The sequence below is a fragment of the Spermophilus citellus genome (assembly GCF_964194105.1).
Source record: "Spermophilus citellus genome assembly, chromosome: 10".
NCBI classification, from domain to species: domain Eukaryota; kingdom Metazoa; phylum Chordata; class Mammalia; order Rodentia; family Sciuridae; genus Spermophilus; species Spermophilus citellus.
In genome coordinates, this window is record NC_138197.1 from 89,895,534 (window position 1) to 89,923,430 (window position 27,897).

The window sequence follows — 27,897 nt, forward strand, 5'->3', positions numbered from 1 at the left end:
CCCATCACTGCCACAGAGAGTGATGGAGAATAACTTGGATATTTCATTCAAATCCTATATTCAGATTTTAAAAACCTTTCTTTGAATTTTTTTCTTTATCATTTAGTTTGATTCAAGTGCCCCTCTATCGAATGGTCTTTATTTCTTTTTATCAGTGTAGAGCACTTAAGAAATTAATTTCTTCCCAATAAATATACTTTTATAAAAAGTTATCTATTTTTTTTTAAAGTTCACTTGTCCATTTTTAGAAAACATATCCTATGTGGTCGATTTTTGCTGGATGATGGTGTTAAAATGTATGCAAATCTTAGATTTAATGTTGAGTACTTAGGACAACAAGAGACTATTTAAAGAGTGGATAGGCAGAATAATTGAACAGTTGTCTTAACACGTTTTCATGATGGCCAGGTAAGCCTATCCTTGCATTTTGAAAAAGTGTGCAAGTTTATAGAGAGAGCTACTTTTTAAAAAAAAATTTTTTATTAGTACTTTGAATTGGTCTGCAAGGTGATATCGGGGTTGGGTAATAATGAGAAGTGAACAGGGAGTCATAATGTTGAAACTGGACATTCAGATCTTTATAGCATGATTTCCTTATTTTTCAAAGAGCAGAAGAATCCCATCGTTTATCATGTTCTGGTTGGACTCCTTTCTTATCGTTTGCTGGAGTTTGAACTTCAGAGCTATGGTGTCAACCCTGCTGTAATATCTCAGGGGAGCTCCTAGTGTGGGGCTGGTGCCATGGCTCACCCTCCAACCTTTCCTTCTTCACTTCAGCCTCCAGCTCTGAGCTTTCCAATCCCCAGAGTAGCAAATGTTGAAAGAAGTTGCACAGGTAAGTATGTGGCGGGAAAAGCTGGGGGAAACAATGCTACTGTTGTCAATATTTGAGGGTAGATATCGGGCCATTTTACCAGTGAGCCAATCTTGTTAGTTTAGAAATAATAATGTATTTAAAAAAAATTTTCTTCATAAAACTGTCTCATAAATTATTATATAAAAATCTAGTGCTGCAAGAAATAGTTTTAATTTTTGTTAATATGCAATAGGAAAAAAAACTTACACTGAGTACACCATTAATACTATAATACAGAAAAAGGTTGTTAGATTTAAAAAACAAAAAAACAAACAAAAAGAGTATAACAGAACCAGAAAACTCATGTTCCAGAAAAGAAGCTAAGAAAATTAACTAGGAAAAGCATAAATCCATAGATTACAATTCTGTCTTATGAAATGAGGTCCTGGAAGGTGGCATTTTATTTTCCTTCTACTAGCTTTAAACATGCTGTGTTTTTTCCAGAGGAATTAGGTGACTGTGTTTTAAAATCTCTACAGGAATAGATATTTCAGACATCTTTTTTTTTTTTTTTTAAAGTTTTGACAAGATAACTGGGGCATGTCTACCAATCTCTAGGCTTGAAGTTAACAAAACTTAGTATAGATGCAGTGAAGACACAGTATCTGGTACAGACAGTACAGTGAATACCCGTTGAATGAGAGAATACATTTACCAAATCCTCTGTGTATGTGAGAGAGACAGAGAGAAAAGGGGGGAGGGTGCCAACACTCTGGCATTTATTGATTTCTGCCTGTACAAAAATACTAGCATTCCAGATTTTTTTCCCTGAAGTCATGATTTTTAAAAATAATTTTATAGTAATATAGACTGGGTCTTCACTACCTTACTTATTGTTACTATATTTGAGGCTCTTGCTTCTCAGAAAGCTTTTAAAATTGAGTTTTTTAGCTCTCCCAGATCTAGTCCATGTAATTTATATTCATAGTCCATGTAATTTATATTCATGCTTTGTAGATTTTGTTCATATAAGAAGACATTTGGAATTGAACACAAGTAAAACAGATTGTTAATATGGCCTGTGATTACTAAGATTTCTTCAGAGTGTATGAGATTGGAACACCACCAAGTATCTAGCATTTTGAGTTTAGAAACAGGACCTCAAAAGATAGAATTCTCAATAGTTCCGTGTTTCTAACTCTTCAAATTGTGGCATTTTAAATTTTACTGACAGCCTTGTAGAAATATATAACCCTCAGCAAAGTGGGCTGTAGATCCATTTTTTAAATCTATATTCTAAATCTCTCTTCCCTCCTTTTTTTTTAAAAGACTAATCCTCCTTTTAAAGATTGATTTAAAAAATGTACATCATTAGAATATTTCCTTTATGCTTAGAGGATTTGTTTATATTTTAAACTTACAGATTTGTCTACTGTTACATGTCCTTCCACTTGGGTTTTATAATTTTGCATTCAAATATATATAAGAAGAAAATACTACATTAATTTTAGTCTCTAGTATTAGTTTTCAACTCTTATTTCTGTTTTATTATAAATACTAGTTATAGTTGATTATTTAGTTGGTATATGATCGTGTATTTTTTCCCCCCCTGTGGATTAGCACTTTTTGGTGTTTATAACTTTGTTAAAATGGTGCACTTACCTTTTAAAGCTTATATGTTGGTGATTCAAATTTCATTCTGAATAAGGCTTACTGGTATGGAGAAACCACAAAATCTGTATTTTCAAGTTGAAGCATGTGTTAACAAACCTTCCAGATCAAAATCAGATTGATAGGGAGCACTTATGGAATTTTGGTAACACTGCTCAGAGGATTTGTGGATTTTGGGGGTGCATATTAAGGGATATGATGTACATAGTTTTAAGGAGTATCATTTGAGCAAACAGTTTCAGACATCAGATTGCAGTTTTTGTATTAGGAAGAGTGATGTCTCTTATCTTTCTGTCTCCCTCGCCCTCTCCTATCTCTTTGACACAGGCCACCGTGTTTTCTTGGATGAGCCTTCCAGAAATGTATAAAATATTTCTGTAACCCTTGGAGAGGACTCTACCAGGATACTTACCTACTCTCCAAAGTAATGATTGTGTTTTTCCAAAGTCATGTTTCCTGTATGTCTACCCGTTAACTGCTTTCTGTTATTATTCAAGATGGCTTTTATTGCTTATTTATTGGGCATTCTGCATTTTCTCTAACTTTGGTATGCATTACTTTTATTTGTTTTTATGTTATTTGATTTGGTGAATTAAAAATTTCTATATTTAAAATTTCTCTTAGCATCTTAATACTTTTCTTGGTCCATTCTAAGCAGTCATGAAATATTCATTATATATTTATCATATTAGAAATATCAGACTCCACAATATTCTGGAACCAGGAAGACTTTTGAGTAATATCCTTCTTATGTGAAAAGAGAGAAATCATTTGTTCTTTTTCTAAAAATTTCCATGTGTTTAAGATCTTTGTTCTCTAAGAAGCTAGGTTTTTTTTTCAGTGCTATTTGTTGCCTTTTTCTCTTTTTCTTAAATCCATTTGCTTCCTTCTGTCCTTCTGTCCTTCCTTTCTTTTTTAAAGTTTTTTTAAGAAAGAATTATTTAAATACCGTGAATCAGAATAGGCAGCTCAGAATTCTACTACAAAGTGTTAAAAATTCCTACAATTTTCAGGTTGAATATAAGATTTGATATAGGCATATTCTAGTTCGATACAATTTGGGCAATGATGAAAATACTAGTTAGATATTATGGCTCCTCATGAGTAGTTTGAAATGTTAATGTTATTACCTCTTGGGAAAGTTAGGTAAATATTATTACATTGCTGTGATTTTTAATTAGTTTCTGCTTACTTTGTAGACAAGAGAAAACTTGTGCAGGTATAATAAGAAAGTATTGATACTGAATATAGAATTGGGAGGGACAGTAAAAAGTTAAATTCTATAGTAGCAATCAAAATAAGTTACTAAAATATTTCTATTTGGAAAACAGAACATTTTCCCCTTCTTCTCAGGCCACGTATAACTTTCAGTTGGCACTCTATCCTTTATAATGCAAAGTGAGTGCAAACTCTTGTAGCTTGAAGGGAAAATTTGGTGCCTCTGAAGAAGTGGAAAGATATTTTCACTGTTGTAAGAAAATTGGTTTTATGATGTGACTCCTTTTAGCAATAAAACCCCTTCCTACATTAGAGAGAGAATCCACAAGAAAAAGTTATTATTAGGGATATGTTCTCTTTTCCAGATGTATCTAGTTTCTAGATGTATCTAACATTTAATGATAAAGTATTCACATTAATAGCTTTGTAACAAAATTTAGAATTTGCTTATAATCATCCTAATTCCAGTGGAGAATTAAATTATGCTCACTATATTTAGAAAGTACTTAAAAGTGTTTAGTTCTTTTAGAATGTGAAAACAGGATATATGTAATTTTTATTTCCACTTACCTGCAGGCTTCCTGACCTTTTTTTTTTTTTTTTTTTTGGAGATGCCAGCACTCAAACCCAGGGCTTCACACATGCTAAGTATGTGCTCTACCACCAAGCTAAACCTCACTCAGTCCAATAATTACTTTTTAGTTGATGGAATAGTACACTTTCTTTTAAACATAATTTTATTATAAAATTTCTCTAAAATAGATAGTTTTATAGAGACTGGCTTTTTGTCTTACATGTCTGTAGTGAATCAATCAGACCATTCTCTTTATTATTTGTCTTATTGACAAACATACAAATACTTGATTGTGGCATACCCTACTTACCATCATTCACCACAAAACAAATGTTAATTAATTTATGTATATATTATCAGATACATAAAATGTTGGGCAAGTTACCTAACTTATCTGGTCCTTAGTTTTCTCTGCTACAAAACAGATATAATAGATCTTCTTACCTCATAGCATTAGGATAATTACATGAATAAATTTAAAGCACTTGGAATATTGCCTGGCATATGGCCAATAAAGTAATTTTTATTATTGTATAATTACAGTTGTGATAAAGTATTTTCAATGACTATGTAAAACAGGAGTTCTGACTTAGTGTACAAGTTTCAAAAAGAATGAGAGAGCATTTGAAGTAGAAGCATCACTGGATGCAAAAGCTCTGAGGTAAAAGAACTTGTGTTTCAGTAACTAAGCGTGTTCCAAAAGATTAGTGGTTTCAGGGACCTGTGAAGAGAGATGATCAGAGTGAGTATAAAGTTTGTTGATTTGGGAAAGCTCTTGGGCAATTTTGATCAGAAGATCCATGAAGATAAGAAAATTTTACTTAAAAACAAAACAAAACAACACTTTAGATGATGTGAGAGTAGATGTAAGAGGAATAAAGAATAGATTGATAAAGACCTATTTACCCCTGTATCAAAATAAAAAATAGAAAGGGCTTGGGGTGTGACTCAGTGGTTGAACAGCCCTGGGTTTAATTCCTGGTACCAACACACACACACACACACACACACACACACACACACAGAAGACCTATTTGTGGACTGTTGGCATGGCAAGTAAATGACAAATAGAGAAAGATACAGATAATTTAATTGAATATTTAGAATTTTATCAACTTGGGTTAATTGTTGAAGATTATAAAGGTTGCAATAAAGGGTTAATAGAAGTCGGTTTGTCATCTAGATTTTTGTAACTGACTTCCTTGTCTGCTCTCTTAACTTAGCATTGAGATTCTGCCTACTTTTCCGTATCTTAATACTTTTCTGTATCTTAATACTTTTCTTCTACATGCCTTTGTGTTGGCCTTATTCAAAGTTTTGTTGTTTCGTGGACTTTCTATCACTTCTGAGTCCTTGCATATGTTTTCTCTTTTACCAAAGTTTGCTCCCTCCTCCCACTTCACACTTTTTTTTTTTTAAATCAACCAAGGGTTTGTCCCAACCTTACTTCTTTTTATAATACAACCTTTCTGTTTTCCTCAGAGTTAAATGTTCCCTTAATTTGAGTTTTCAAAGCACTGATAGAAATTTTTTCATTATAATTGGTTGTTTATAGGTTTGTCTCCTGCCTAGCTTGTACTTGTTCCAGACAAGACCTGTTATTTAGTCTTTGTCCTTATTAACACAAATTTTCACAAAATCTATGTAGTAAACTCACAGTGTTTATTGAAATATGAAAGGACATTAGTCAAGAGTTTAAAAAATACTAGTCCAGAACTAAAACTAAAATGAAGATAGGAAGAATGACAAAAACAGACAAATGTGAAATCTATGAAAAAAGAATTCTACTTGGTGGATAAACAGAACAAAGTCACTCTGCAAATTAGTCTTAAGTGTTTCTGACAGTTTACTAAATTAGACTTTCTAAGTAAGAAAGCTTAGCAGCACTTTAAAGTATGTTGCTAAAACCTTGAGTTTAGACTGGGGAGTTAGAAAACACCCTAAATTTGCCATTAAGAAAGAACTCTTCTGCCACGGGATGGATTTCCAGGGAATAGGATTTCATGATTAACCCAACATTTGATAGTGTTTCAGATAACAAGTAAGACTTCAGAGAAAGTTTCTCTCCAGAGGCCTTGCTGAAGAATATTTATTTTAAAATACTGCCCTTTTTGGATGTAGTCTGAGTTTGTCTTTATATATTCATGTATATATTTTCAAGTTACATTTATAAAGTGTCCTAGTTTTATATCCCTAACAATTTAAAAAGCTCCAGGCTTTTCTTCTCATTTTTTTCTTTTCTTATATCAGTGTCCACTCTTTACCTGTCTTTTCTGAAATTGTTGATTAGATTATCTAAAGTTTGGTGCTTGGCAGTTTTTTTTCCCTGTTAGTATTCTAGTTTACTGCATTTGGCTTTGATATACTATTTTTAAATGTTAAGAATACCATAATTTAGGAATTCATAACTAGTCCAAACTAAATAACGAGGGGGGAGCATACTGGGAAAATTTAGCCAATTTAGTGCTTTCATTTTGCTCTCCCGCATAATTCTCTCTCCGCCACTTTCAGAGGCCAGCTCTTTTTGTGGAGTCAGGCTGGTAGAGAGGATTAGTATAAGCTATCTTTCTGTATGCTTTAGAATATGCTGCTTAGTTCTTATAGAATCAGGGTTTGGAAGATAAAATGTCTTGATTAAAGGTTTTAAATCTGTGTTCAAAAAAGGTTTAGGAGAGATTGCTTTTGGTATATACATTTACCATTCTTTCTTGGTACAATCTTGATTTGTGCTGCTTCTTGTCCTTATAATATGGTGTGAGAGTTAAGAGAAGGTTGTCAGTTAACAAGGTAGGTATAATCCCTTGATAAGTCATTTGTTCGAAATTGACAAATTGTGCATAGAAACAATTCTAAAATGTTTTATATCTAGTTGAAGAGAAAGTATGAAGTATAAAGTATTTAATTATTAGAAAATATAATAAATTATTTAATTTTAACTAGTTTTTTTTGTGGGGTGGGGGGCGTGTACTGGGGATTGAACTCAGGGGCACACGGCTACTGAGGCACATTCCCCAGCCCTGCTGTGTGTGTGTGTGTGTGTGTGTGTGTGTGTGTGTGTGTGTGTGTATTTATTTATTTATTTTTTAATTTAGAGATAGGATCTCACTGAACTCCTTAGCAGCCTCGATTTTGCTGAGACTGACTTTGAGCTCTCAATCCTCCTTCCTCAGCCTCCCAAGCCACAGGGATTGTGGGTGTAGTCACCTTTTACTCAAGTGTATTGGCTTAATTTTAACCAGTTCTAAAATCTCCATTTAACACATCAACTTTAATGTATAGCCAGTAATTCAATGTAGTATTGACATACTCCCTTTGAAATCAGTAGAATTTGAGTTCTAGGTACCAAACTTTATTCTTTTTTTTGAGAGAAAAATGTGAATGCCATACCTTTTTATTTGCCACATTTGATCATTTAAATTGGCTCTTCTTCTAAAGTATATCCTTTACCTAGCCACTTCTTACCACTTCTACTGCTGCCTCTATAATATAAGTCATCTTCATCCTCCTAGCCCATTTTCCTGCTTATAGTCTTTTCCCTCCTTAGTCCATTCCTCATGGTGTAAATAGAGTCATTTTTTAAAAACATACTCCCAATTATGTCAGTTTTAAAAAACCAGCCTCCAGATATCTCTTCTTATTTCTCGTCTCACTCAGTAAAATCCAAAGTTCCCCAGACCTGCAAGGAACTAAACGATCTGCTTCTTAACCTGTACCTCTGACTTAATTTCCTACCATTCACCATTACTAAATTCATGCTGTTTGAGTCATATACTAAGGGTCTTGCTATTACCTTCTGAACTGAATATCCTTCAGGTATTTTCCTTGTAGTTCCTTTAGTTCTCTGCTTGTTTTCTTTCCAGTTCCACCATCCCTGGCTATTGTAAAATATCTTCCTACTCTTTTCCAAAAAAATCATTCTATGTAAAGGACAGCTCTTTAAAATTAAATTATAACTTTATGAAAACTTGTCACTTTTTTTTTTTTCTTCTAATTTTGCCATAGATCAGAAATCTTTGTCTTATCCCAGAACCCATCCCTGGTCTGAACCTCACATTTGGGAAGCATTCTATTCTTATCTCTCATTTTGCTGAAGAAATATAAAAATAATCGTCATTCTCACTGATACGTAAATTCTGTATTGAAGCACACAAAACAGAAATGAGTTTCTGCATTTTCCCTCTCTTGTTCCCTCCTTTCTTCCTCTCCTGCTTTTTGTCCTTCTCTCCTGCCTCCCCACAGTGCTTAAAAAGTCCAATATTACTGAAAGAGGAACATTTCTGAATTTTCCTTTGAGACATTGCATCTTACACAATTTTAAGCATAAAGTTTTTCATTCTATATAGTTACTTTCAATTTTGGCGTTCTAAGAGTCTATAATTGTTTTTAATAATAAAGTTATGCAAAAGAAGAATATACTTTGTATCCATTTGAACTAATTTATGTGTGTAAAATTTGATGAGATATGCTCTAGTATTCACCTACAATTTTATTGTATTATGTATATTTTATGCCCTTTTCCCATGTGTGTTCTTTCTTAGAATTAGAGCTCAGTAGTAAAGGTCCTATAAAGAGAATCAAATGTATTCTTGGTGTTTGCAAAACAAACTCTTAAAATTTCATGTATGTTGAGTGTTAATTTGTAAACTATAGCATTATTTTTTGTTTTTGCTACTGTTTCTTTTTTGAATTAAACTCACAAAGAGCCCTTTTTGCGCCACCTCCCGACCCCCCAGTACTTAGGAGGTTTAATAGCCATGTGGGATTCTAGTTTAGAATGATCTTCAGAATTATATATCATGAGAGTCACCAGAGTCCTCTGCCCAAATATTAAGTACCTATGTTCTAATGAATTAATAGATTCTTAAAAAATATCTGTATTTCACACCTAAAAAGATTAACAGTCCCCGTATAGCAAAGTAATGGTTAAATTGTCCTTAGGCTGCTATTCATCTGTACCCCAGTAGCTTTTTCTGAGACACCATTAGGAAGGATTCCTACAAATTTAATAGAGGTCTTGAAATACAAAGAAATTATTTGATAGCATGGATGCTTTCACCAAAGTTGCACATAAAATTTGGTCTTCAGTCTGTAGCATGTCAGTTCACCATGTCTACTGGTAAATAATAGTGACTAGAGTGTTTCATTTTGAAATAAGACAAAGGAATTTTTGCTTGTGTCTTATTTGCAATTGAAGAAGATACTCTTATCTATAATGAGTGTTTAAGTCATACCAAATTTGAGGTGAGATTCCCTTCAAATTTGTACTTTTGAAAAGATGTAGTCACGTTTTATTCAAGTCTTTACAATTTTTTTTCATCACTAGCATTTCAGCTTACTCTGAACTTCAAAGTACTATCAGGGAGAAGACATATTGACCTGAAAATAATTTACTTAAGTTGGTTGATAGTTTTGGAAACTTTATAGAGGTCACCTTAAAAATAACCAAATAAATAAAAATTAGCACGGATTTTAGTAATTTTGGTGTGGACTCAAAGTTGCTAGTGTTGGATATGGTAATGATTTTAAAAAACAAGAATAAACAGTAAAAAAGATAAAAATTTATACCAGTATGATGAAGGAAAAATTGCCTGCTTATGGGTGGGTACTTGTGACTCAAGATAAAATTCTAGTGTATCACTACATGCTGATTCAAAAAATGCTATCTCAAATTTTGATTGTAAGGAAAGATAATATGCTCTGGAAGACATAATTTTAGAAGTAGATAGGAACAAGACACTAATGTTAAAAGATGCATGTGAAGATTGTGAGTGATGGGATTTAAACTTTTAAAAAGAATCTATGGGAAATTATATTTGAGGTTATTTTTCAAGAGTGATATTAAATTCCTTAAAAGTAAGCAGAACTCTTGCATGTGACAGGCTTTAAGATTCATCTTTTACATTGGGGACCTAAAACTAATTGTCTAATGCTGTGTTGGTATAATCGGATTTTATCATGAGCCCATTTAGCCCTTAGTTGTTCTACTTCAGAATCTCAATAGTATTCTCTTAATTTGGAAGGTAAAGCTGTGGACACTTTTCAAAATACTATTCTTGATAAAAGTAATATTTTTGTTTAGGTGACAAACAGCATGTTTGGTGCTTCAAGAAAGAAGTTTGTAGAGGGGGTCGACAGTGACTACCATGACGAAAACATGTACTACAGCCAGTCTTCTATGTTCCCACATCGGTCAGAAAAAGATGTAAGTTCATTGTTTGCATGTATTTACTCACCATTGTCTGTTTCTGGGTTCCTGCAAAGGAACATGTAAACTACGGGGTTCTGTGTGGTTGAGTGTTAGGCACAGTGCTAGGCTCTGGAGATACAAAGATAAGTAACTTTGATTCTAACCCGGAAACATATTGCCCTATGGTTCTTACCTTGGGACATGATAGTAGTGTGGTAGGAAGTACTCAAAGACTTAGTGTAAACATTGTATGTATGACTTTTAGATCATCTGTTTTTTTTGTTTAACATGGGAAGTAACTTTTATATTAAAACTAATGGACACATGGAGAACAGATTTGCATAGATTTGAAGATAAAATGGCAAGCATAAAATGAACAATTTTCTGGCTTTAGGCTTATACCTTAAATAGAGAGTATTTTTTTCTCTCTTCATCCTTGGGAATAAAAATGTTTGACACACTGCATTCAGGATATAGTAGATGAGATAGAGATATAATCCCATTATGGGGTTTAGAATACAGTTAAATCATAATTAGCAAATGGGTAAAATTTTTAAAAATAAATTTTTGAATTATATTAGGTCATTTTAAGTTATAATTTATACCTATGTCATACTAGTTGCAGTCATCTTATATTTTTTACCTATCCAATCCTTTTCCTCTTTCAAAACTTTACATATTTGATGTTCCTAATTTTCTTTCTATATAACAGTCTCCTCTATTAACCTAATGAGATTTTTACTAGTTTAAAGCACTTATAATGTTCTAAGGTATATAACAGTGATGCTCATTTTCTTTAAAATCTATTACTAGTAAATAACTATTTCTCATTTTAGAATTTCACAAATTAGCTTGACCTAGGTTTCAGATAGGATTTTAGTTTTTTGTTGTTGTTGGTTTTTTTTTTTTAATTCTGTTTTTTTAAATTGTCATTTTGGAAACTGATCAATTGATTTATTAGGACTCTTTTCAAATTATGTGTTTGGCTTGGTTAATAATTAGTATGTACTTTAATAGCTTATGGAAGAATGTCATCTAATATTCTGCTTGCTGTTTTCTTACTCTAGTTATTTATTATTTGATGTAAATTATATTTGAATTATTATTTACACATATGTCTATGTTTAAATGTTGACTTTGTAGATTAAAATTGGGGATGTATATTTGATAGGATTGCAGAAACTGTAAAGCTATGACTTGTGTATTATTGTGATGGTTTAGTGAGATTTAAGTTTGATAGAAAAATGGTAGTAAAATTCTACAGATTAAAAAAGCATTTATTTTAAATTAGGAAGATATGAAGCTTTCAAACAGAAATCTAAAATAGAGCATGTGTAGAAGGTAAATTTCAAAGAAATGCCTGTCTTCTAGAAAGCAGAAACATTGCATTTGTGTGAGTTCTAAAATCAGAATTAGTACATGCACTCACATTTATACTCAAATATTTTGGTTATCATTTCAATCTAGTTGATTTTCACAGAAGTTACTCATCCTGGTTTACTCTATGAAACTTGATTTTTAGCCTTATTAATAAGGTACTATGACATACCAATTAACAACTTGGATTCTAAAGCAATACACACGTGTTTGGTTCCTGATTGCCTGTTAACAAGAATTTCTTCGAGCATTAGTTTCTTCATCTATAAAGTGGTAATAACAACATAGTAGCTACCTCATAAATTGCTGCTGATACTGTTACTTTTTTTCTTATTGTTAAAGACAGGGAAACTACAAATTTGTAAAAGTACAGATGAGGAGAAGAATAAAATTAAAATTACTCATTCTTACCAGGAATAATTTCTAGAATTTTGATTTTATACTTCAAATATCTTCATTAAAAATTTTATAGTTTTTAAAATTTCTAGAACATACATTTTCCACCAGAAATTTTGTACTAATTTTTACTCTCATTACCACTGTTCATTCCTTTAATACAACTATTACCTTTTTTTTTTTTGCTAATAGAGAAAATAAGTTTATTGTTTTAATGTAGATTAATGTCACTAATTTTACGCACAAACACACATAAACACATGGTTGTCTTTTTCTTATAGTTATTGGCCATTTATATTTCTTTGGGTGGGTTATCTATCATTTCCTATTTCGCTGTTGATAATGAGTCTTGTTATTACTTTCCACATATTAGGGTTAATAACCTCTTGTCATTTGATACAAAAATATTTTTCTGTATTTTTCACCTTTAATTTAGTTTATGGTATTTATAATATTCAGATATTTTTCATTTGATTTCAGCGTGATCCCTCAATCTTTTTTGCTCATTTTCTTCTTTTAAATTAAATTTTTGTTTTAACAGATACATGGATAAAATCAGATTAAACGTGTCTCCTCAAATATTTCTGTTTCTTTATGGAATCATAGGATTTTCTAAAACTGTTTCTGTTTTCAAAATATTTAGAAAGACCTTTACTAATAGCTTTTTCTAGTAATTTAAAAAAATTCTTCACCTACGGCTTATGTGCATTAGAAATATATTTTGGTTTAAGAAAAATATTTTGGTTTAAGGACTGTATTGTAAGGTTCCAAACATTTTTTCCCTAGTGAAGTTATCCAGTTGTCTCAGCACTATTTATGCTTTATATCATGGGACAGAAAACTTTATTACTTACAGTACCACATAGAAACTAAGCTTTGTGAATTAAGGGACAAAATCAAAGGTATTATATAATCATTTATAATGTAAAACCCATTCTTAGTTTATACATCCTACAAAAACTGTCCATGTACTGATTTGGCTCACAGGTAGTAATCTGTCCACTCCTGAACCTTTCACTTATGACTAATTAAAATATTCCCTTTAATATATTAGTGTCTTATGTGTTCTTGGGTCTTTTTTAAACCCTTGGTCTATTTATCATACTGATTCCATGTCAGAGCTACTATTCCAATTGCTGTAGTTTCAGCTTTAAAGACTATTTTAACATATTAGGTTAAAGTCTTATACATCCCTTTTTTCCATAAAAATGTTTTTGACTACTACACATAAATGCCAATGTTTACCTTCCTTAGAAGGATCTCTCCTTTTAATCCTATTCTTTTTGGCTTTTAAAAAGTAGGCTTTTGGGCTCAATTGGTAGAGTGCTTGCCTCTTGTGCACAAGGCTCTGGGTTCAATCCACAGCACCACCAAAGGAAAAAAAAAGTAGGCTTTTATAGTCGCCATTTTCATTGCATCTTTCAGATTGACTTTTACTAATCTGTAAAAAAAAATTTATTTCATAATCAACTACCCTACAAAACTCTTTTACTAGTTTTTTTTTTTTTTTTTTAAGCTATTGGGAATGTAGGACTCGGAAGTCCCTACTATATAAGTTTCTATCTCAGCTTCATGATTTACTGGCTGTGTTTAGTAGTGCAAGTTACTCGATTTCTGTTTTATCTGTCTTCTCATTTCTACAATTGGAACAATAGTAGGTGACTCATGGGTAGTTGTAAGGACTGAATGGGTAATTATATGTAAAACTTTGAGATGAAGAAATAATTAATATTGCTCTTAATATGATTATTAATAACATTTCATTTGATTCTGTTTGATTTTCTAGGTAAAGTATCTGCAAATAATGATTATTTTCATTCTTTATAAAGCTTATAAAGAAAATATTTTAACATACCAAATAAATTGGACAATTTTATTATTTTTTCTTTTTGTAAGTAAAAAGTATTTTTAATTGTAATTTGTGATAAAGGAAAACTGCTTAGTGGTTGAGTGAATCTTGAAGCCAGTTTAATGAGATGTTAATAATAGACTTTATGTGTGAATTTTTTGAATGGGCTGAAGCAGTGGTTTGAGTTAATATTTCTTTAAGTAGAACTCATTCAATAAATATCTTATTCTGATGTCTGCAGAAGTGATTAAAATTAGTATCTTAATGTCACTGAACTATACACTTAAAAATGTATAATACTTAAAAATCAAAATTTCTGATTTACCCTGTTCATATTGCATAAAAGCTAACTATTGCTGCTTCATCTGTATGACTGTAGAGGCATTTAGGAAAGTATTCTCTCTGATATTGTGTGCTAGTTAAATTGGTAAGTAATTTTTTTAGAGCTCCTCCTTATTATCAAAGACCTTTTATGAGGTGCCTGTACATTTATGTGACTTTATATATATATATATAGAATGCTCTATTTGATATTTTGAAATATAAAAGTGATGTTATACACAATACAGATGTTGTTACAATAGTTTAACCAGATTAAGTTAATCATAGGCGTATATGAGCATATTTTCCTTGTTATAGTTATTGTCTTTTTGGAATCTTTATAAAAATAAAATCCAACCAACTTGTAGAATTTTAAAAATATATATATATATTTGCAGTTTTACTGCTTACACATTTTTTCTAGTTTATGAATCTTTGTATAATGTTACACATTTCGATGATTCTTAAGCATAACCATTTGAGAAGCACAAACTTGTGGGAATCTCTTTTGTTTTAATGAATGGTGAAAAGACAAATGAGATGTGACATATATTCCTTACTTTTAAAAAACTCTTAAAACTAGAAGGAGTAGACTGTGTACTAATTCTGCCAAATCATTTTGAATTCATACCTAGCTTTCATTGTTAACCTATAACAGTTATAACAACAAAGGTTTCTCTCATGCCAATTATAATGAATAGTTTGTTAAAATCTAGTATAAGCATACCTTTTGTCACTCATTATCATCATCCTCATGATTAGTGTTTGTGTATAGGAGTTAGGCTGATTAAATCTTTACCTATAGGCGATCTTCTTGTCAACTTATTTTCCCCCAGAATTTCCTGAGGCTTTTTCTTTCATTACATCCAACTCCTTTACTAGAATTATCATACCCAAGAAGCCTTCCCTTGACTTCCCTTTTCATAGATGGCATTGTATATACTATAATCACTATCCTCTAATTTCTTTTTGCGTTAAAAAAAAAAAAAATCAGAGCAGGATCTAGGCGTGTAGCTCAGTAAGCACTTACCTAGCAGGCCCAAGGCCCAAGGCCCTCGGTTCAAACTGTGTGTGTGTGTGTGTGTGTGTGTGTGTGTGTGTGTGTGTGTGTGTGAGAGAGAGAGAGAGAGATAGAGAGAGAGAGAGAGGGAGAGATAAGATACATCAAGTATCACTACCTGAAAGTACATGTTTATTGTCCTGTTTACTAAATTTTAAGCTTACCAGTGACAGAGACTTCAATTACTGCCATGTACTTAGAATCTATAATATTTAGGAAATAGGAGACTCTCAGTGTTAAAGAGAAGAAGGGAATGGATAATGAAAAGTAGCAGTTACCATTTGCAGATGGGATTATGAAAAAATTTCAAAAATCATCTTGTAAACTTTTAAAAGAAAGTATGAATTATTTGTAAATGTCAGATTTTTATATGGCAATGATGATCTCATAAAAGTTAAGTGTAATTAATAGCCAGCATTTTTTTAGAGTATGCTCGAAAAAAATTGGAATTAAATATTAAATCATTTGAGGGGAACTTCCAAAACCCATTAAACTCATTGACATTCACATACTCTTTAGACTCATTATTTTAAAGATAAAACCCTGATAAAATATATGCAATTAGTGCAGATACAATTTCAGTGTATCTACAAAGCAATCACAAAAAAAAAAAGCTCCGTTGTGTGTGTTATCATCCTCATCATTCTTATCATCTAAACAGTAAGCATTATCTATGATACAAGTTGAGTGTGCTTTTATCCAGAGTGCTTCAGATTAGAAAATTTTCAGATTTCAAAATAACTTGCCTAGACTTTGGTTAAATATCCCTAGTTCAAATGCATGAAATCTGTAATGATTCAAAATTCAAAATCTTTGAGGGTTTTTTGTTTGTTTGTTTTTGGAAATTTGACATAATAACACTAAGTCTATACTAGTGAGGATTTCTTTTCAAAAAATTTTTTTTGAAGTGAAAGACTAAGCCAGCATTTTTGAGAGAACATTGAGGCTACTACTTTGGAAGTGTAATTAATAGACTTTGTTAAAAACAATGCATTTTAAATGCCTTTAAAATGTAAATATTTAAACCAATTATTTGTCTTTCCATAAAACTGTACTTTGGTTCTAGCCTGGAATTCAGGCAATATAATAAAAAGATTTTCATAAGCATATTTTTTTTAGTAAAAAGTTTCAGTATTAAATGTTTAATACTAAGGAATTAATTACATTGATGATTTCACTATTTTTACAAATATTCTTTATATGTAAACGTAGAAGTATTTTAAGGAAAATTTCTTGAACTGTCTAGTAAACTCATTATATCTAATTCATAAGCTGTCAGGTTCTGTATCTTAGTATTTTTTTCCTACCTCTAACCCTCTCTTGTTCCTTTCTTCTTTTTGATGTGTTATCTTCTCAGTCTTTCTTTCTATGCCTGTGTGCTAGATTTCATTTTTTAAATGATCCTGTTTTTAAAATGTTTGAAATCTAGCCAGGTGTGTAGTAAGTGACGTATGCCTGTAATCCCAGCGGCTTGGGAGGCTGAGACAGGAGATTCATGAGTTCAAAGCCAGCCTCAGCAAAAAGCAAGGCGCTAAATAACTCAGTGAGACTTTGTCTCTAAGTAAAATACAAAATTGAGCTGAGGATGTGGCTCAGTGGTTGAGTGTCCCTGAGTTCAGTCCCCAGTACCAAAAAAAAATAACCAGTGTGAATTCTTTCTAGATGTAGGATTCTGTATGCATATACCCTTGTTTCGTTTCTTTGTGTGAGTATGTGTGTTTGTGTGTGTGTGTAAATAAGATGTAGTTAAAAAAATCAAATCATGTTTTTTATGGAGTGACAACATAATTATAGGGATTTGTTATCACCATACATTTAACTGTATCATACAATGAATTTTTAAAAGATTATTTGAAAAATTATTTCATTTTTAAATTTTTTGTTAGGGAATTTTTATTTAACAAAATTTTGTTGTGATTTGAACCCAAAGGATATAATTTCTTGACCAAATTTATTTAGTGTTTCTTAAAATAGGTTTTATGGTTGGAGGTAAATTTGTCAGAGAGAGGGAGTAATTTTTGAGAAGTGGTCACTGTTAGGAAGAATAAGGGAGGTAGAAGACTTAATACTTTGTTGCTATGGAGATCTGGTAGGAACCAAATTTGCCTGTTACTAAGTTTTTACAATTAATTTTTAAACAAAAAATTGAAACTGTTTGGTCATGAATGTCAGAGTTCTATCTATTAATAATGCAAATAATTTTTAAATGTAATTCTGTTTTATTGATTTTCTATGTTAAAAGATAAAGGAGTTCTTTGGATAAGGAAAATAAGTAATTAGAATCACATTATATTAGTTCTTTTTGTTTATCGGTTTTTATTATTTTCATTGCAGTGTGTATTATAGATTTCTTGAGAGTTATGGAAGATGTATAATTATTATGATAGTTTTAGACTGAGAACACAATAACAACTTGTTGGTTTCATCATTCTAGTGATTATGTGACATTTACTCTTCTGTTTACCTTTAGCTTCTCTTAAAAAAACACAAGTTCTGCATCTTCTTTTATCTGAAATTTGTGAAGATAAACTTCTTAGTTTAGCTCCTTGGCCAAAAAGCTATATAAATTTAGAGTGTTACTTAATAAATTTCCCAGTCTGATGCCCCTCTGTCTGAGAAACAATGTCTTGCACTGAGAGGAAGATTAGATTATTAGCAGCTACTGCTACAATTATTGAGCACTTACATTGTGCTGTATCTTATCTCATTTAATCTACACTCAACTCTATGAGATCTTATAGGAAGGAAACTGAGCTTCAGCTGTTTCATAGGTTAAGTGGCAGAACCGGGATTCAAACCCCAACTCCAACTCTAACTCTGGGCTTTCTCTGTTTATGCTGCATTAGCTATTGTAATGTCTCTTGTCCTAAGGTTTTGTATTTTTGTCAGAAATTCACCTTTTATCATTAAATTTCAACATTTAAAAATAAATATAATTTTTCTGATGTCTGTTAACAGTAATCATTGCTCTGTCAGAGTACATTTCTTGTGCATTTTTGTTGCTTTCATCAATAGCATTCCTGTTCTGTTCACATTCTTTGATTCCTCCATTTTTAGCACTGATTTGTTTCATGAAATAAACTTTCAGCATCTAAAAATAATATACTATTAGGAATAGATTTTATGATTTTGCATTTTTGACACATTATAAAGCACTAATTTTAACATCTGTATAGCTAATCATCACTTATTTTATGTGTAAGTGTTGAAGGTTATAAACTCTTTAAATTACTTTCATATTCCTGGAATGTACTGTTTATAAACCTTCATGTAGTAGAATAAAGAAAATGATATTTAATATTATGCACTACAGTAAATGGGTCACCCTACTACTCTTGATCTCAAGTAACTGAACCACAACTACTCTACCTTCATGTTGCGCCTTACTCCTTACCTCTGTCCTTCCATGCCGAGAGGGCTGATCTCTTGGCACACTTTTAACATATTTGTGCATCTGTAATCTTCATGAGAAAGTAAACTAAATGTTCTTTAAAGTTTAAGTATTCAGTAGGCATAAACTTTTGAAAGCAGTAATGTTTTAAGTTGTTCATTTGAAAATGTTCACTTTATGTATTATAAGTCATACATTTTCACCATTGTATTTGAAACCTAATAGCTGATAATGATAACAAAGGCATAATTTTTAAGCATTTTATATGTATCTTTTTCCTTTTACCAACTAAAGCTGTGTTATATATTATGTGTCTCCTTTGAGTCTTGTTCTTGCATTTGGAAGTGAGTCTTTAACATGCTTAATATTTCTAGTTAATATTATGATAATAATTATAACACCTAAGAATAATTTGATCTCACATTTTGATCTATTTGGTTATTAAAAATATATAGTTTGCATGATAGTGTAATTGTCTAGGTTGTACAGCCTCTGGATTTGAAAAGAAATATTTATAAGGTTTGATACTTTAATAGAAAATTAATTCCTGTATTATAAATAGTGCTGTTTTTGGAATGGTATGTAATTCAGCCCTGCCCCTGGAAAGTCTGATGTGCATTACCAGTTTACAACTACGATTGCATAAAAAGTTTTGTGAGCTAATCTAGAATAATTAAAACAGCTTAAGTATTTTGATATGAAAATAACATGAACTGTATATTATAAACTTCATTGTTTAAATGTGTTTTCTTTGGGTTTTCTTAACTGTGGTCAATGTCATCATAATTTTTCTTCCCTGGAAACCACAGCACAGCAGTCCCTGTAGATAGTTCTCTCTTTTTTTTTTTTTTTTGAGTCTCCTCTCACCACCTTTTTAGGATGTAAAAAGTACCATTAATTCTGCTGTCTGAGTATTTTGTTTGTAGTCCTACTCTGCTGTTCTAGTTTGATATCTCACTGTTTCCATTTCTGTTTCTGTTCTAATCTTCCCAAAGTTCACTTTGATCATGTAATTTCCTTGCTTAATATTATTTTTCTCTTTATTGTCATCCTTAGTAACCATCTTTGTATAACATTTATGAAGACTGTTTGCACTCTGATCCCAATTTTCTTGTATTTTTCCCATTCTTATATTCCCCATTTGCATGAGCCTTGTCTCCTTTTCTAATTATCCTGTTATCCAGCCACCACTATTTCTTATTGTTTTCTCACTGACCTTATTCTCACTGCATATCCTTGGCCTGGTAGGCCCCTCATCTATACCCTCATTAAATGTTATCCCCTATAGAGTTTTACTGATATATCACTCTTGTGCAGAATTACCTTCTCCAGTGATTCTTTATACTTCTTGATAGCATTGCCACACATGCCTTAGAATATAATTGTGTAACTCATTCTTTTTCCCCACTGGATTATAAACCTTTTGATGGCATAGCCCATACCTTATTTAATGAAAGTGTTTTGATGGTTGTCTAATATGAAACAGGAAATACATAAACACACTTACATATGTACATTTTTATTTACTCAGCCTAAGTATCTATATATAGTATTACTACATTGCTGTGTCTGTGAAGAAATGTAAAGATGAATGTTTCATATGCTATACCTTCATTTATATTCTACTAGGAAAAAAAGATATTGGTGCAATAAATACATTGTATAAGTACCATGAAAGTCATGTCATTTACCAATAAATTATATAAATCATATACCATGTCTTTGTTTTTGTATGCTTTTTACTTGTTTTTTTGCTCTTGTATCTTCTCTCCACTTTTATGACTTCATGTGTAGTTGTTCAGTTTTTCTCCCAATTTGATACACATAATTTAATTGTATGTAAAAACCAGGGAGTATTCTTACAACGTAGAAAACTTTTCTATTTAGAATTTGTTTAATATTATCTAGGAATCAAGTCATCTCACTTATAAATTTATAAAACTGATTTTTTTTTTTGAGATGTTATCCTTGTGTTTTTGTTAGATATGTTAGCTTTTTTTTTTTTTTTTAAGGGAAGCAGTAATGCTCTTTTAGGTTAGTATAATTTTTAGAAAATTTGTATTAAAAATTATTTCCAGTTGCTGTTTGATTTATCTAGTTATTATCTCTTAAGAAACATGATTACATATTTATGTTTTGAAGAATGAGAAATGTGCGTTAGACTGATTTTTATGGTGTGATATACAAGATTTGTAAAATATAAATGCAATGCTTTGTGCTCTTTCTTTATGCTCTAATGTAATTAATTTGTTTCTAGATGCTGGCATCACCATCTACATCAGGTCAGCTGTCTCAGTTTGGGGCAAGTTTATACGGGCAACAAAGTAAGAATTTTGTATTTATTCTGGGATACTTTATTTAAAGAGAAAAATAAATAACTACTACATAAAAAACAATGGATGCTGCCCTTTGGGGTTTATTGTAGGCTTAGCAGGAAAAATTCTTAATTTTCAGAATTTTCTTTATTTTACTATATAGTAAAACCTCATTATTTCAGGCCTCATTCTAAATTGGTTATTACTTATGTATAGCATAGATTGAAATTTATTTTGATATCTTTTGTATCTAGATGTTCCTTTGTAAAGTATTGTTGGAATTTTGGGTAAACAAAAGTAGATATTCTATTTTTCAATTAGAGGAAGTTAAAAGATTTTTCTTTTTTCTTTTTTTTGGTTTGGTTGGTTTGATAAGATTGTTTCATTTGTGTTTTTCGGCCTGTCATTGTAAACCTATTTCTTAGCAGCAGTGTATGATTTTTTTTTTTGTTTGTTTGTTTTGGTTTAGCAGTATTTCTTCTTTTGCTTTAGATCCCTCTGGTTATAGAATCTAGATTTTTTGACTCACATTTTTTTCATTATATAAGATTCTTCTTTTTAGAAGTATTTAATACTTTAAAAGCGCTTAGCATAGTGCCTGGCGCATAGTAAGTGCTCAATAAATGCTAGCTATTACTATCACAAAATTTTTATAAAACTCCAAATTATAAAATATCTTCATATTTTTGCAAATCAATTTTTTAGAATGTTACATAGTAATAAGATTTTATCATCTCTAGTATCAAAGATCTGTTGATTTCTCATTTCTGTTAATACCATCTCTGTTAATGAAATGGGGAGGGAGTTAAAAGTATTATAAATTCTCATCAAAGATCATAGAATAATTGAGTAACTGGAGTAGACATCTAGTGACTACTTTAACCCGCTTCAGATAAAAATTGTTTAATTTGGAGCTCTTCTGGTATAATGGGAAGCAACATTTTGATTGGTATCAGAATAGCTTATTATATCACTTTGCCCTTCACATTGATTTTAGTTTAGTAGAAGGATAAAACTTATTTTGTATGCAAGGTTATTTCCATCTATTTTTCTATCTTTTGTGTCTTTCCTCTTTTGCTCTGAAATACAATTTTTCTAGTACAGGAGTAGTAAATAAAATTTATTCTTTATATGTATTTTAGCAGTTTTCCTATAATTAAACAAAAACATTTACAAAACTTTTTATTACCTAAAAAACATGTGGCTTATTTATCCACAAATGTTTAGCCTAGGTGTTGAGGAAATATTATTAGCAAGTAATGTGTTGTCTTTAGCCTGTGCTTTTACCCTTCTTGTAAGGCTTACACTAGAAATATGTAGCTATTTTAAAACTATCTTTTATTTAGAGCAACTGCAAAGACCTAATTTTTCTTTTGAAAGTCCAGGGTTTATCATTGCAGAAAGTAGACATAGAATGGAGAAAAATTTATAAGTGAGAAGCTGAGGTGATTATAATGGCAGTGATCAGCTGTCTGGATTTTTAAAAATCTAAGTTTTTTTTAATGTATAAATGTGTAATTATAATTGGGCTAAGGTACAGGATAAATTTGGTTTGAAATACAGTAATATCATTGGTATGATGGACATTGACATTCAAATTTAAGTTATCATTGTGTTTCTTGCTAATAATATACAGAGAATAATTAGTGAACAAATTTATTTTTCTTAGAAAATGTGTTTTAAAAGAAACCATATATGATAGGTATTCTCTGTTGGACTGTAATTATATTGAATGGCTATATTCTTATAATATCTGTGAAGCAATTTGAATACATAGTTTACTTTTTTAAACTGACATTTCAGGTATTAACCTACTGAAAAATTGAACCTTAGATTAATAGGAACTGAACTGTTTTGATTCAGGATACAGTTATTTTCCAGGCTACACCTTTAGAAGCTGTAACTAGTGAAAAAATGATAGCATGGGTTGCCAGTTTCTTTTAGGTTTAGAGACTCTAGAGAGCCAAATGGATCATATAACTGGCAGGTAATATGAACACCCACATCGTCAGACAGGAGAACACAAGCTACCATGTTGGACTTGGAGGTCAGAGTTTTAATAGTTTTAACTAAGTCAGAATGGTAAAATTTGAAGGATGGAGAGATTGGAATGTAAGTGGGATAGATTAGAAATGTAACTCTTAGGGCAACTTATTGTATTTGCACATTGAGATTGGTATAACTTAAAGCTCTTTTTCTTAACTGCCATTGAATTCCATCATTAACTCTATTCATATTGGCAAAGTTCAATAGGGATTTGTGCCATTCAAATATGAGGTTGGCTAGTAATCTGTTGTTCTTGATATTAGAATAATTAAGAGATGGGAGAAGTGGAAAAGAAAGAACACCTTCTCTAGAACTAAGACTTATAATAAATTTAAAACAAGAAAGTGAGTTCCTTTTGGAATGGGTATACAACTATTGAAGCCTACATTTTGCCAGATTTGAGTAGAAGAATTGTGTAACACATTAGGTACACTGAAAATACTGGTTTGTACAATCTTAGATCCTAGTGGGTATGATTGTATCCAAATGTGTAAGTGGCTTAGCATCCAAGGGTTTGTGTACCAGGTGATAATTGTAGAAACCAGTAAACATAGTGTTAAGTTGCATAATGTTCTCTACTTGTATTCTTTGAATTTATACATAAGATTTGAGCTCTGCCTTATAGACCCCTGTGCTCTCCAAACTGTCTACTAGATTAGAATGAATAGGGACAAGGAATTCATTTCTCCTGAATGTTAATTAAGTACATTGAAATTGTAGTGGTTTAGTTGATGTTTTCTTATTTATGAATAGGATTTAGAACAGTGTAGGAATAGAGAAAAAGGAAACTACCATTTATTGAACGCTTCCTTATGTGTGTATTGTCTTATAGTAACCCGAGTTAACTAGCTATCTAGATGAATTCATTATCTGCATTTGTATCTGAATCCTGAAAAGGACCCAGACCTTTAATAATTGTGATAAGAAATACATCTTTCCTTCTGGAATCTGGACTCTTGGGTTGGGAATGGTGGCATAATTTCATGCTTCCAACAGACATCCTTTTGACCTTTCTTTTTTTTAAGAACTCCTTTGTGAAGGCTCCTTGCTTTATGGAGAACCAGAGCACAAGTGGAGTGGCTCAAAAGTGATGCTGCTAACAATGTAAAATAAATAAATGACAATTTTTGGTTGCTTTAGGACTTTGTAGGACACTTTAACAGACATTTAATACTTAGTAATTTGTATTGAATGCTCTGGGAAGCCTTGCTTTCAAGTACATGTTATAGTAAGGAGGTATGACGTGTATATATAAAATATTTAATAACAGCCTGTGAGGCTAGGTTGTAATGCAAGGTATGGACAATATTTTAGAGTTTGGGGTGAAAAGCACAGTAAGCTACAATGTTAGAGGAAAACTCCAAAACAGGCAGGAATTGAGTTTGACAGATACTTACTGAGTCCTATTATACATATTATACTGTAGATGGGTATAGAAGAGACCACTCTTTCACACCATCACTGTACAATGTACATACAACTGTGGTGTTACTGCATTTACTTTTGCATGTCTTTGTTGCCTTCCTGTCCTTTGTACTTTGTACATGACAGGCACTCAGTAAATATTTGTTGAATGCATGATGAGCGATACATGGTTTCCACATATAATCTTAAAAGTATAGGTACATAGATGGTTTCACTACAGAATGGAATAAGAAGTTAGGAGTTTTCTGGATATTTCAAAGGCAGGAGTAATCATCTGTCTTTGACAATGATCAAGAAAGGATTTACACATGAGGTCATGTTTGAAATTGACGTTGAGGAGACTCTAATTGTTTTAGCAGTGGGAACAATATCCGTAGTAGTGGATAGATTTTGGAATGGTCCACTTTATGAAGGCAAGGGAAACCTAGTAGGCTGTTAAATTGATTTCAACCAAGAAGTACAATCGTCACTTTTCTGTGAGATTCATCTCAAGATCTTTGCTACTTTCCAAATTCAAGAGCATGGCTATAGTATAAAACGTTTTGCCACATAAGACATTTATTTTCTGTTGAAAACCGTCATTCCACTACATGATACCATTTTATCTTCACCATAGGAACACTTGTTGACTTTCTTTCCAGAGGTTTGTTTTACCAAAATAAAACCACAGAAACAGAGCTAATATTTATTGGTTATTTAATGTGTATCAAATGCAAATTTAAGTGCTTTATATAAATTTATATAGGTGAATTTATTAAATCTTCATAGTTCCTTGACAGGTTAAGGAATCGGCCCAAAGTTATATAGATAATAAGCAGTAGAGCTAGAATTGCATTACTTTTAAAGTAACTCTGTGAATATGAGTTGAGAACAGCAAATTCTTTGAAACCTGTAAGCTATATACTGCTTCCTATCATGATCCTAGAAGGCCATTTGTACATAGTAGAAATTACTAGTGTTAAATCCACAGATGCCAACAGCCTACTGAACCTTCTACTGAAGATAGTGTGATAGGATTTATTCATTAATCATGTATTATTGAATAACTACTCTGAGTATGATATTATTCTAAGAACTCACCAAGAATATGGCAAATAACAAAGTTCCTGTTTTCATAGTGCTTATGTTTTAATGGAGACAGATGATAAACATGCAGGCAACTAAGTCAATTGTGTTACTCTGGTAGTAAATACCATAACAACTAAGTCAGGTTTATGGGGTAAGTGGATAGAAGTAATTTGTTGCATTCAAATACATCTCTGAGAAGGTACTATTTGAATGGAAACCTGAAAGTTGGTGATAGGTATCCTTGGAACAATTTAGATGAGAACCTTTCAGATACAGGCAACAGCAAACATGATAATTCTAAGAATATAAAAATGGCCAGGCATGGTGCACACCTGTAATCTCAGCAACTCAGGAGTCTGAGGTAGGAGGATTACAAATTCAAAGCCAGCCTCATCAACTTAGCAAGGCCCTAATCAACTTAGCAATATCCTATCTCAAAGTAAAAAATATAAAGGAAAAAGTACTGGGAATGTGGCTCAGTGATTAAGAACTCTGGGGTTCAGTCCCTGGTACCAAAACAAAAAGGAATGTAAGACTGAATTTAATGTGTAAAGGAAAAGTGAGAGGGCCAGTGTAATGAATTAAGAGAGAAAAATCAATGAATTAACAGGTTTCAGATCATAGAAAGTCTTATAAATGTTTGGTAAAGAATTTGGAAGTTGGTAAAGAAGTTTAATGGCAAAGATTTTAATATGCAGTTTCATTCTTAATATCTCTTTTCTGTACAGAAAGTGTGCTTGATGGGGAAGAAACAGGCTGCTACTGTACTACAGTAATCTGGGCAAAGAGGGGTAACTTGGACTAGGGATAGAGGTGTTGAGAACTGGTCAAACTTGAGATATTTTGAGGATCAAGCATAATTTCTATAGTTTGAGACTTGAATTACTTTGTAAATGTGTTTAAATTTATAAGGGAAATTTAGATTAAGAAGTGCAGAATATACTTGAAAGATTGCTGTTTCATGGGTAAAGATTCTGTAGAACGGTTAAACCTTTTTATTATTTAATTAAACAACAATCTCCTGTAGGAACCCTCTTCTGATCTGACCCACTCTATCCCTGAATCTGAGTTAGCAGTCCCTCCTACATGTACTCAAACACACTAAACAAACTAAAACACCTGAGTAATAGCACTTATGTATTTATTTTTAAATAGGCCTTTGTATCTCTGCAGAACAAGAGAAGGGAAAGTAATCTTGGTGGGAAAATGATAATGAATGGTAAAGGTATAGGGACAGTATTGAAGAGGAGAATTAGGCAAAGGAGAAAGATTATAAATCAAATCTGTAGTATGTAAATAGCAGAATGTTAAGATTAAAGAAAAAAATATTTTGGTTCTGAGAGAATTTTAACTGATTGGACTTACTGTATGGAATAATTGTTTTCAACCATGGCCGCACTTAGAAACACTTGAGGAGTTTTTAAAAATCTTACTGCCCATGAATTATCCAGACTCAAACCAAATCATAATTTTGTAGAGATGGGATCTAGACATGGAAATTCCTGGGTAATGGAAAAATTAGCAAGTGCTATAAAAAGTGGAAAGTGATATTGATTGTAAAAGGGCATTGAAATACAAGTCAAAAAACTGAGCATTCTTTTTATACCTTATTGCTTGGGCAAGTAACTTAATGCCTGGTTTGAGTTCATCATCTGTAATTTGGTTGTTTGTACTCTGAAGTCTATTTTATTACTAAATCTGTTTAATTTAATGAAGGAAATTACAAAATTGAAATACTTTTATGGAGAAGATTAATCAGCTAAGTGCAGGAGAGGTTGGAGTTAAGAAGACATTGAGAGAAAGCACTATTTTGGGGTTGGTGGCCTTTTTTTAATGTGAGTGTAACACTGAGTTTCTGTAGGAAGCTTGATACTTTGAGAATGGAAAAGGGGACACTTTATACTTTCTTTTTTCAGGGATTCCGTCCCCCTCCCCCCAAAAAAGATTCAGGAGCGTTCATTTAAGAAAGAATCTTCAGGGATTTGGTGGCTATGATTGAGTTGTTTTTATTGTAACTTCTATTATTAATATTGTTTATCTCTAGCAAAAGATTGAATTCAGGATGGCAGGTCTTGCCATAAGTATAAAAAGATACACTATTAATCAGTTGTTACAACAGAAATAATTCATTAGGTCATATTCTTTAGGGTTTCTGAAAAATGACCAATAAGAAATTCAATTAATTCTTTGCTTAGCACATGGC

General features: G+C 31.7%; 1 protein-coding gene across 10 annotated transcripts in view; it reads left to right on the forward strand.

Moving 5' to 3' along the window:
• Positions 1–27,897, forward strand: part of CNOT2 (CCR4-NOT transcription complex subunit 2) — a 101,664-nt gene that overhangs the window by 48,383 nt on the left and 25,384 nt on the right. For 7 of the 10 annotated variants that reach the window (XM_081309971.1, XM_081309969.1, XM_081309978.1 and 4 more), the window contains 2 exons: positions 10,339–10,461; positions 21,098–21,164. In XM_081309971.1, the coding sequence (XP_081166097.1) occupies positions 10,339–10,461; positions 21,098–21,164 (190 nt within the window). Of the gene's footprint in view, positions 1–777; positions 836–2,794; positions 2,892–10,338; positions 10,462–21,097; positions 21,165–27,897 lie in introns of those variants that run through there. The other 3 variants (XM_081309976.1, XM_081309975.1, XM_081309970.1) reach the window with 3 other exon arrangements.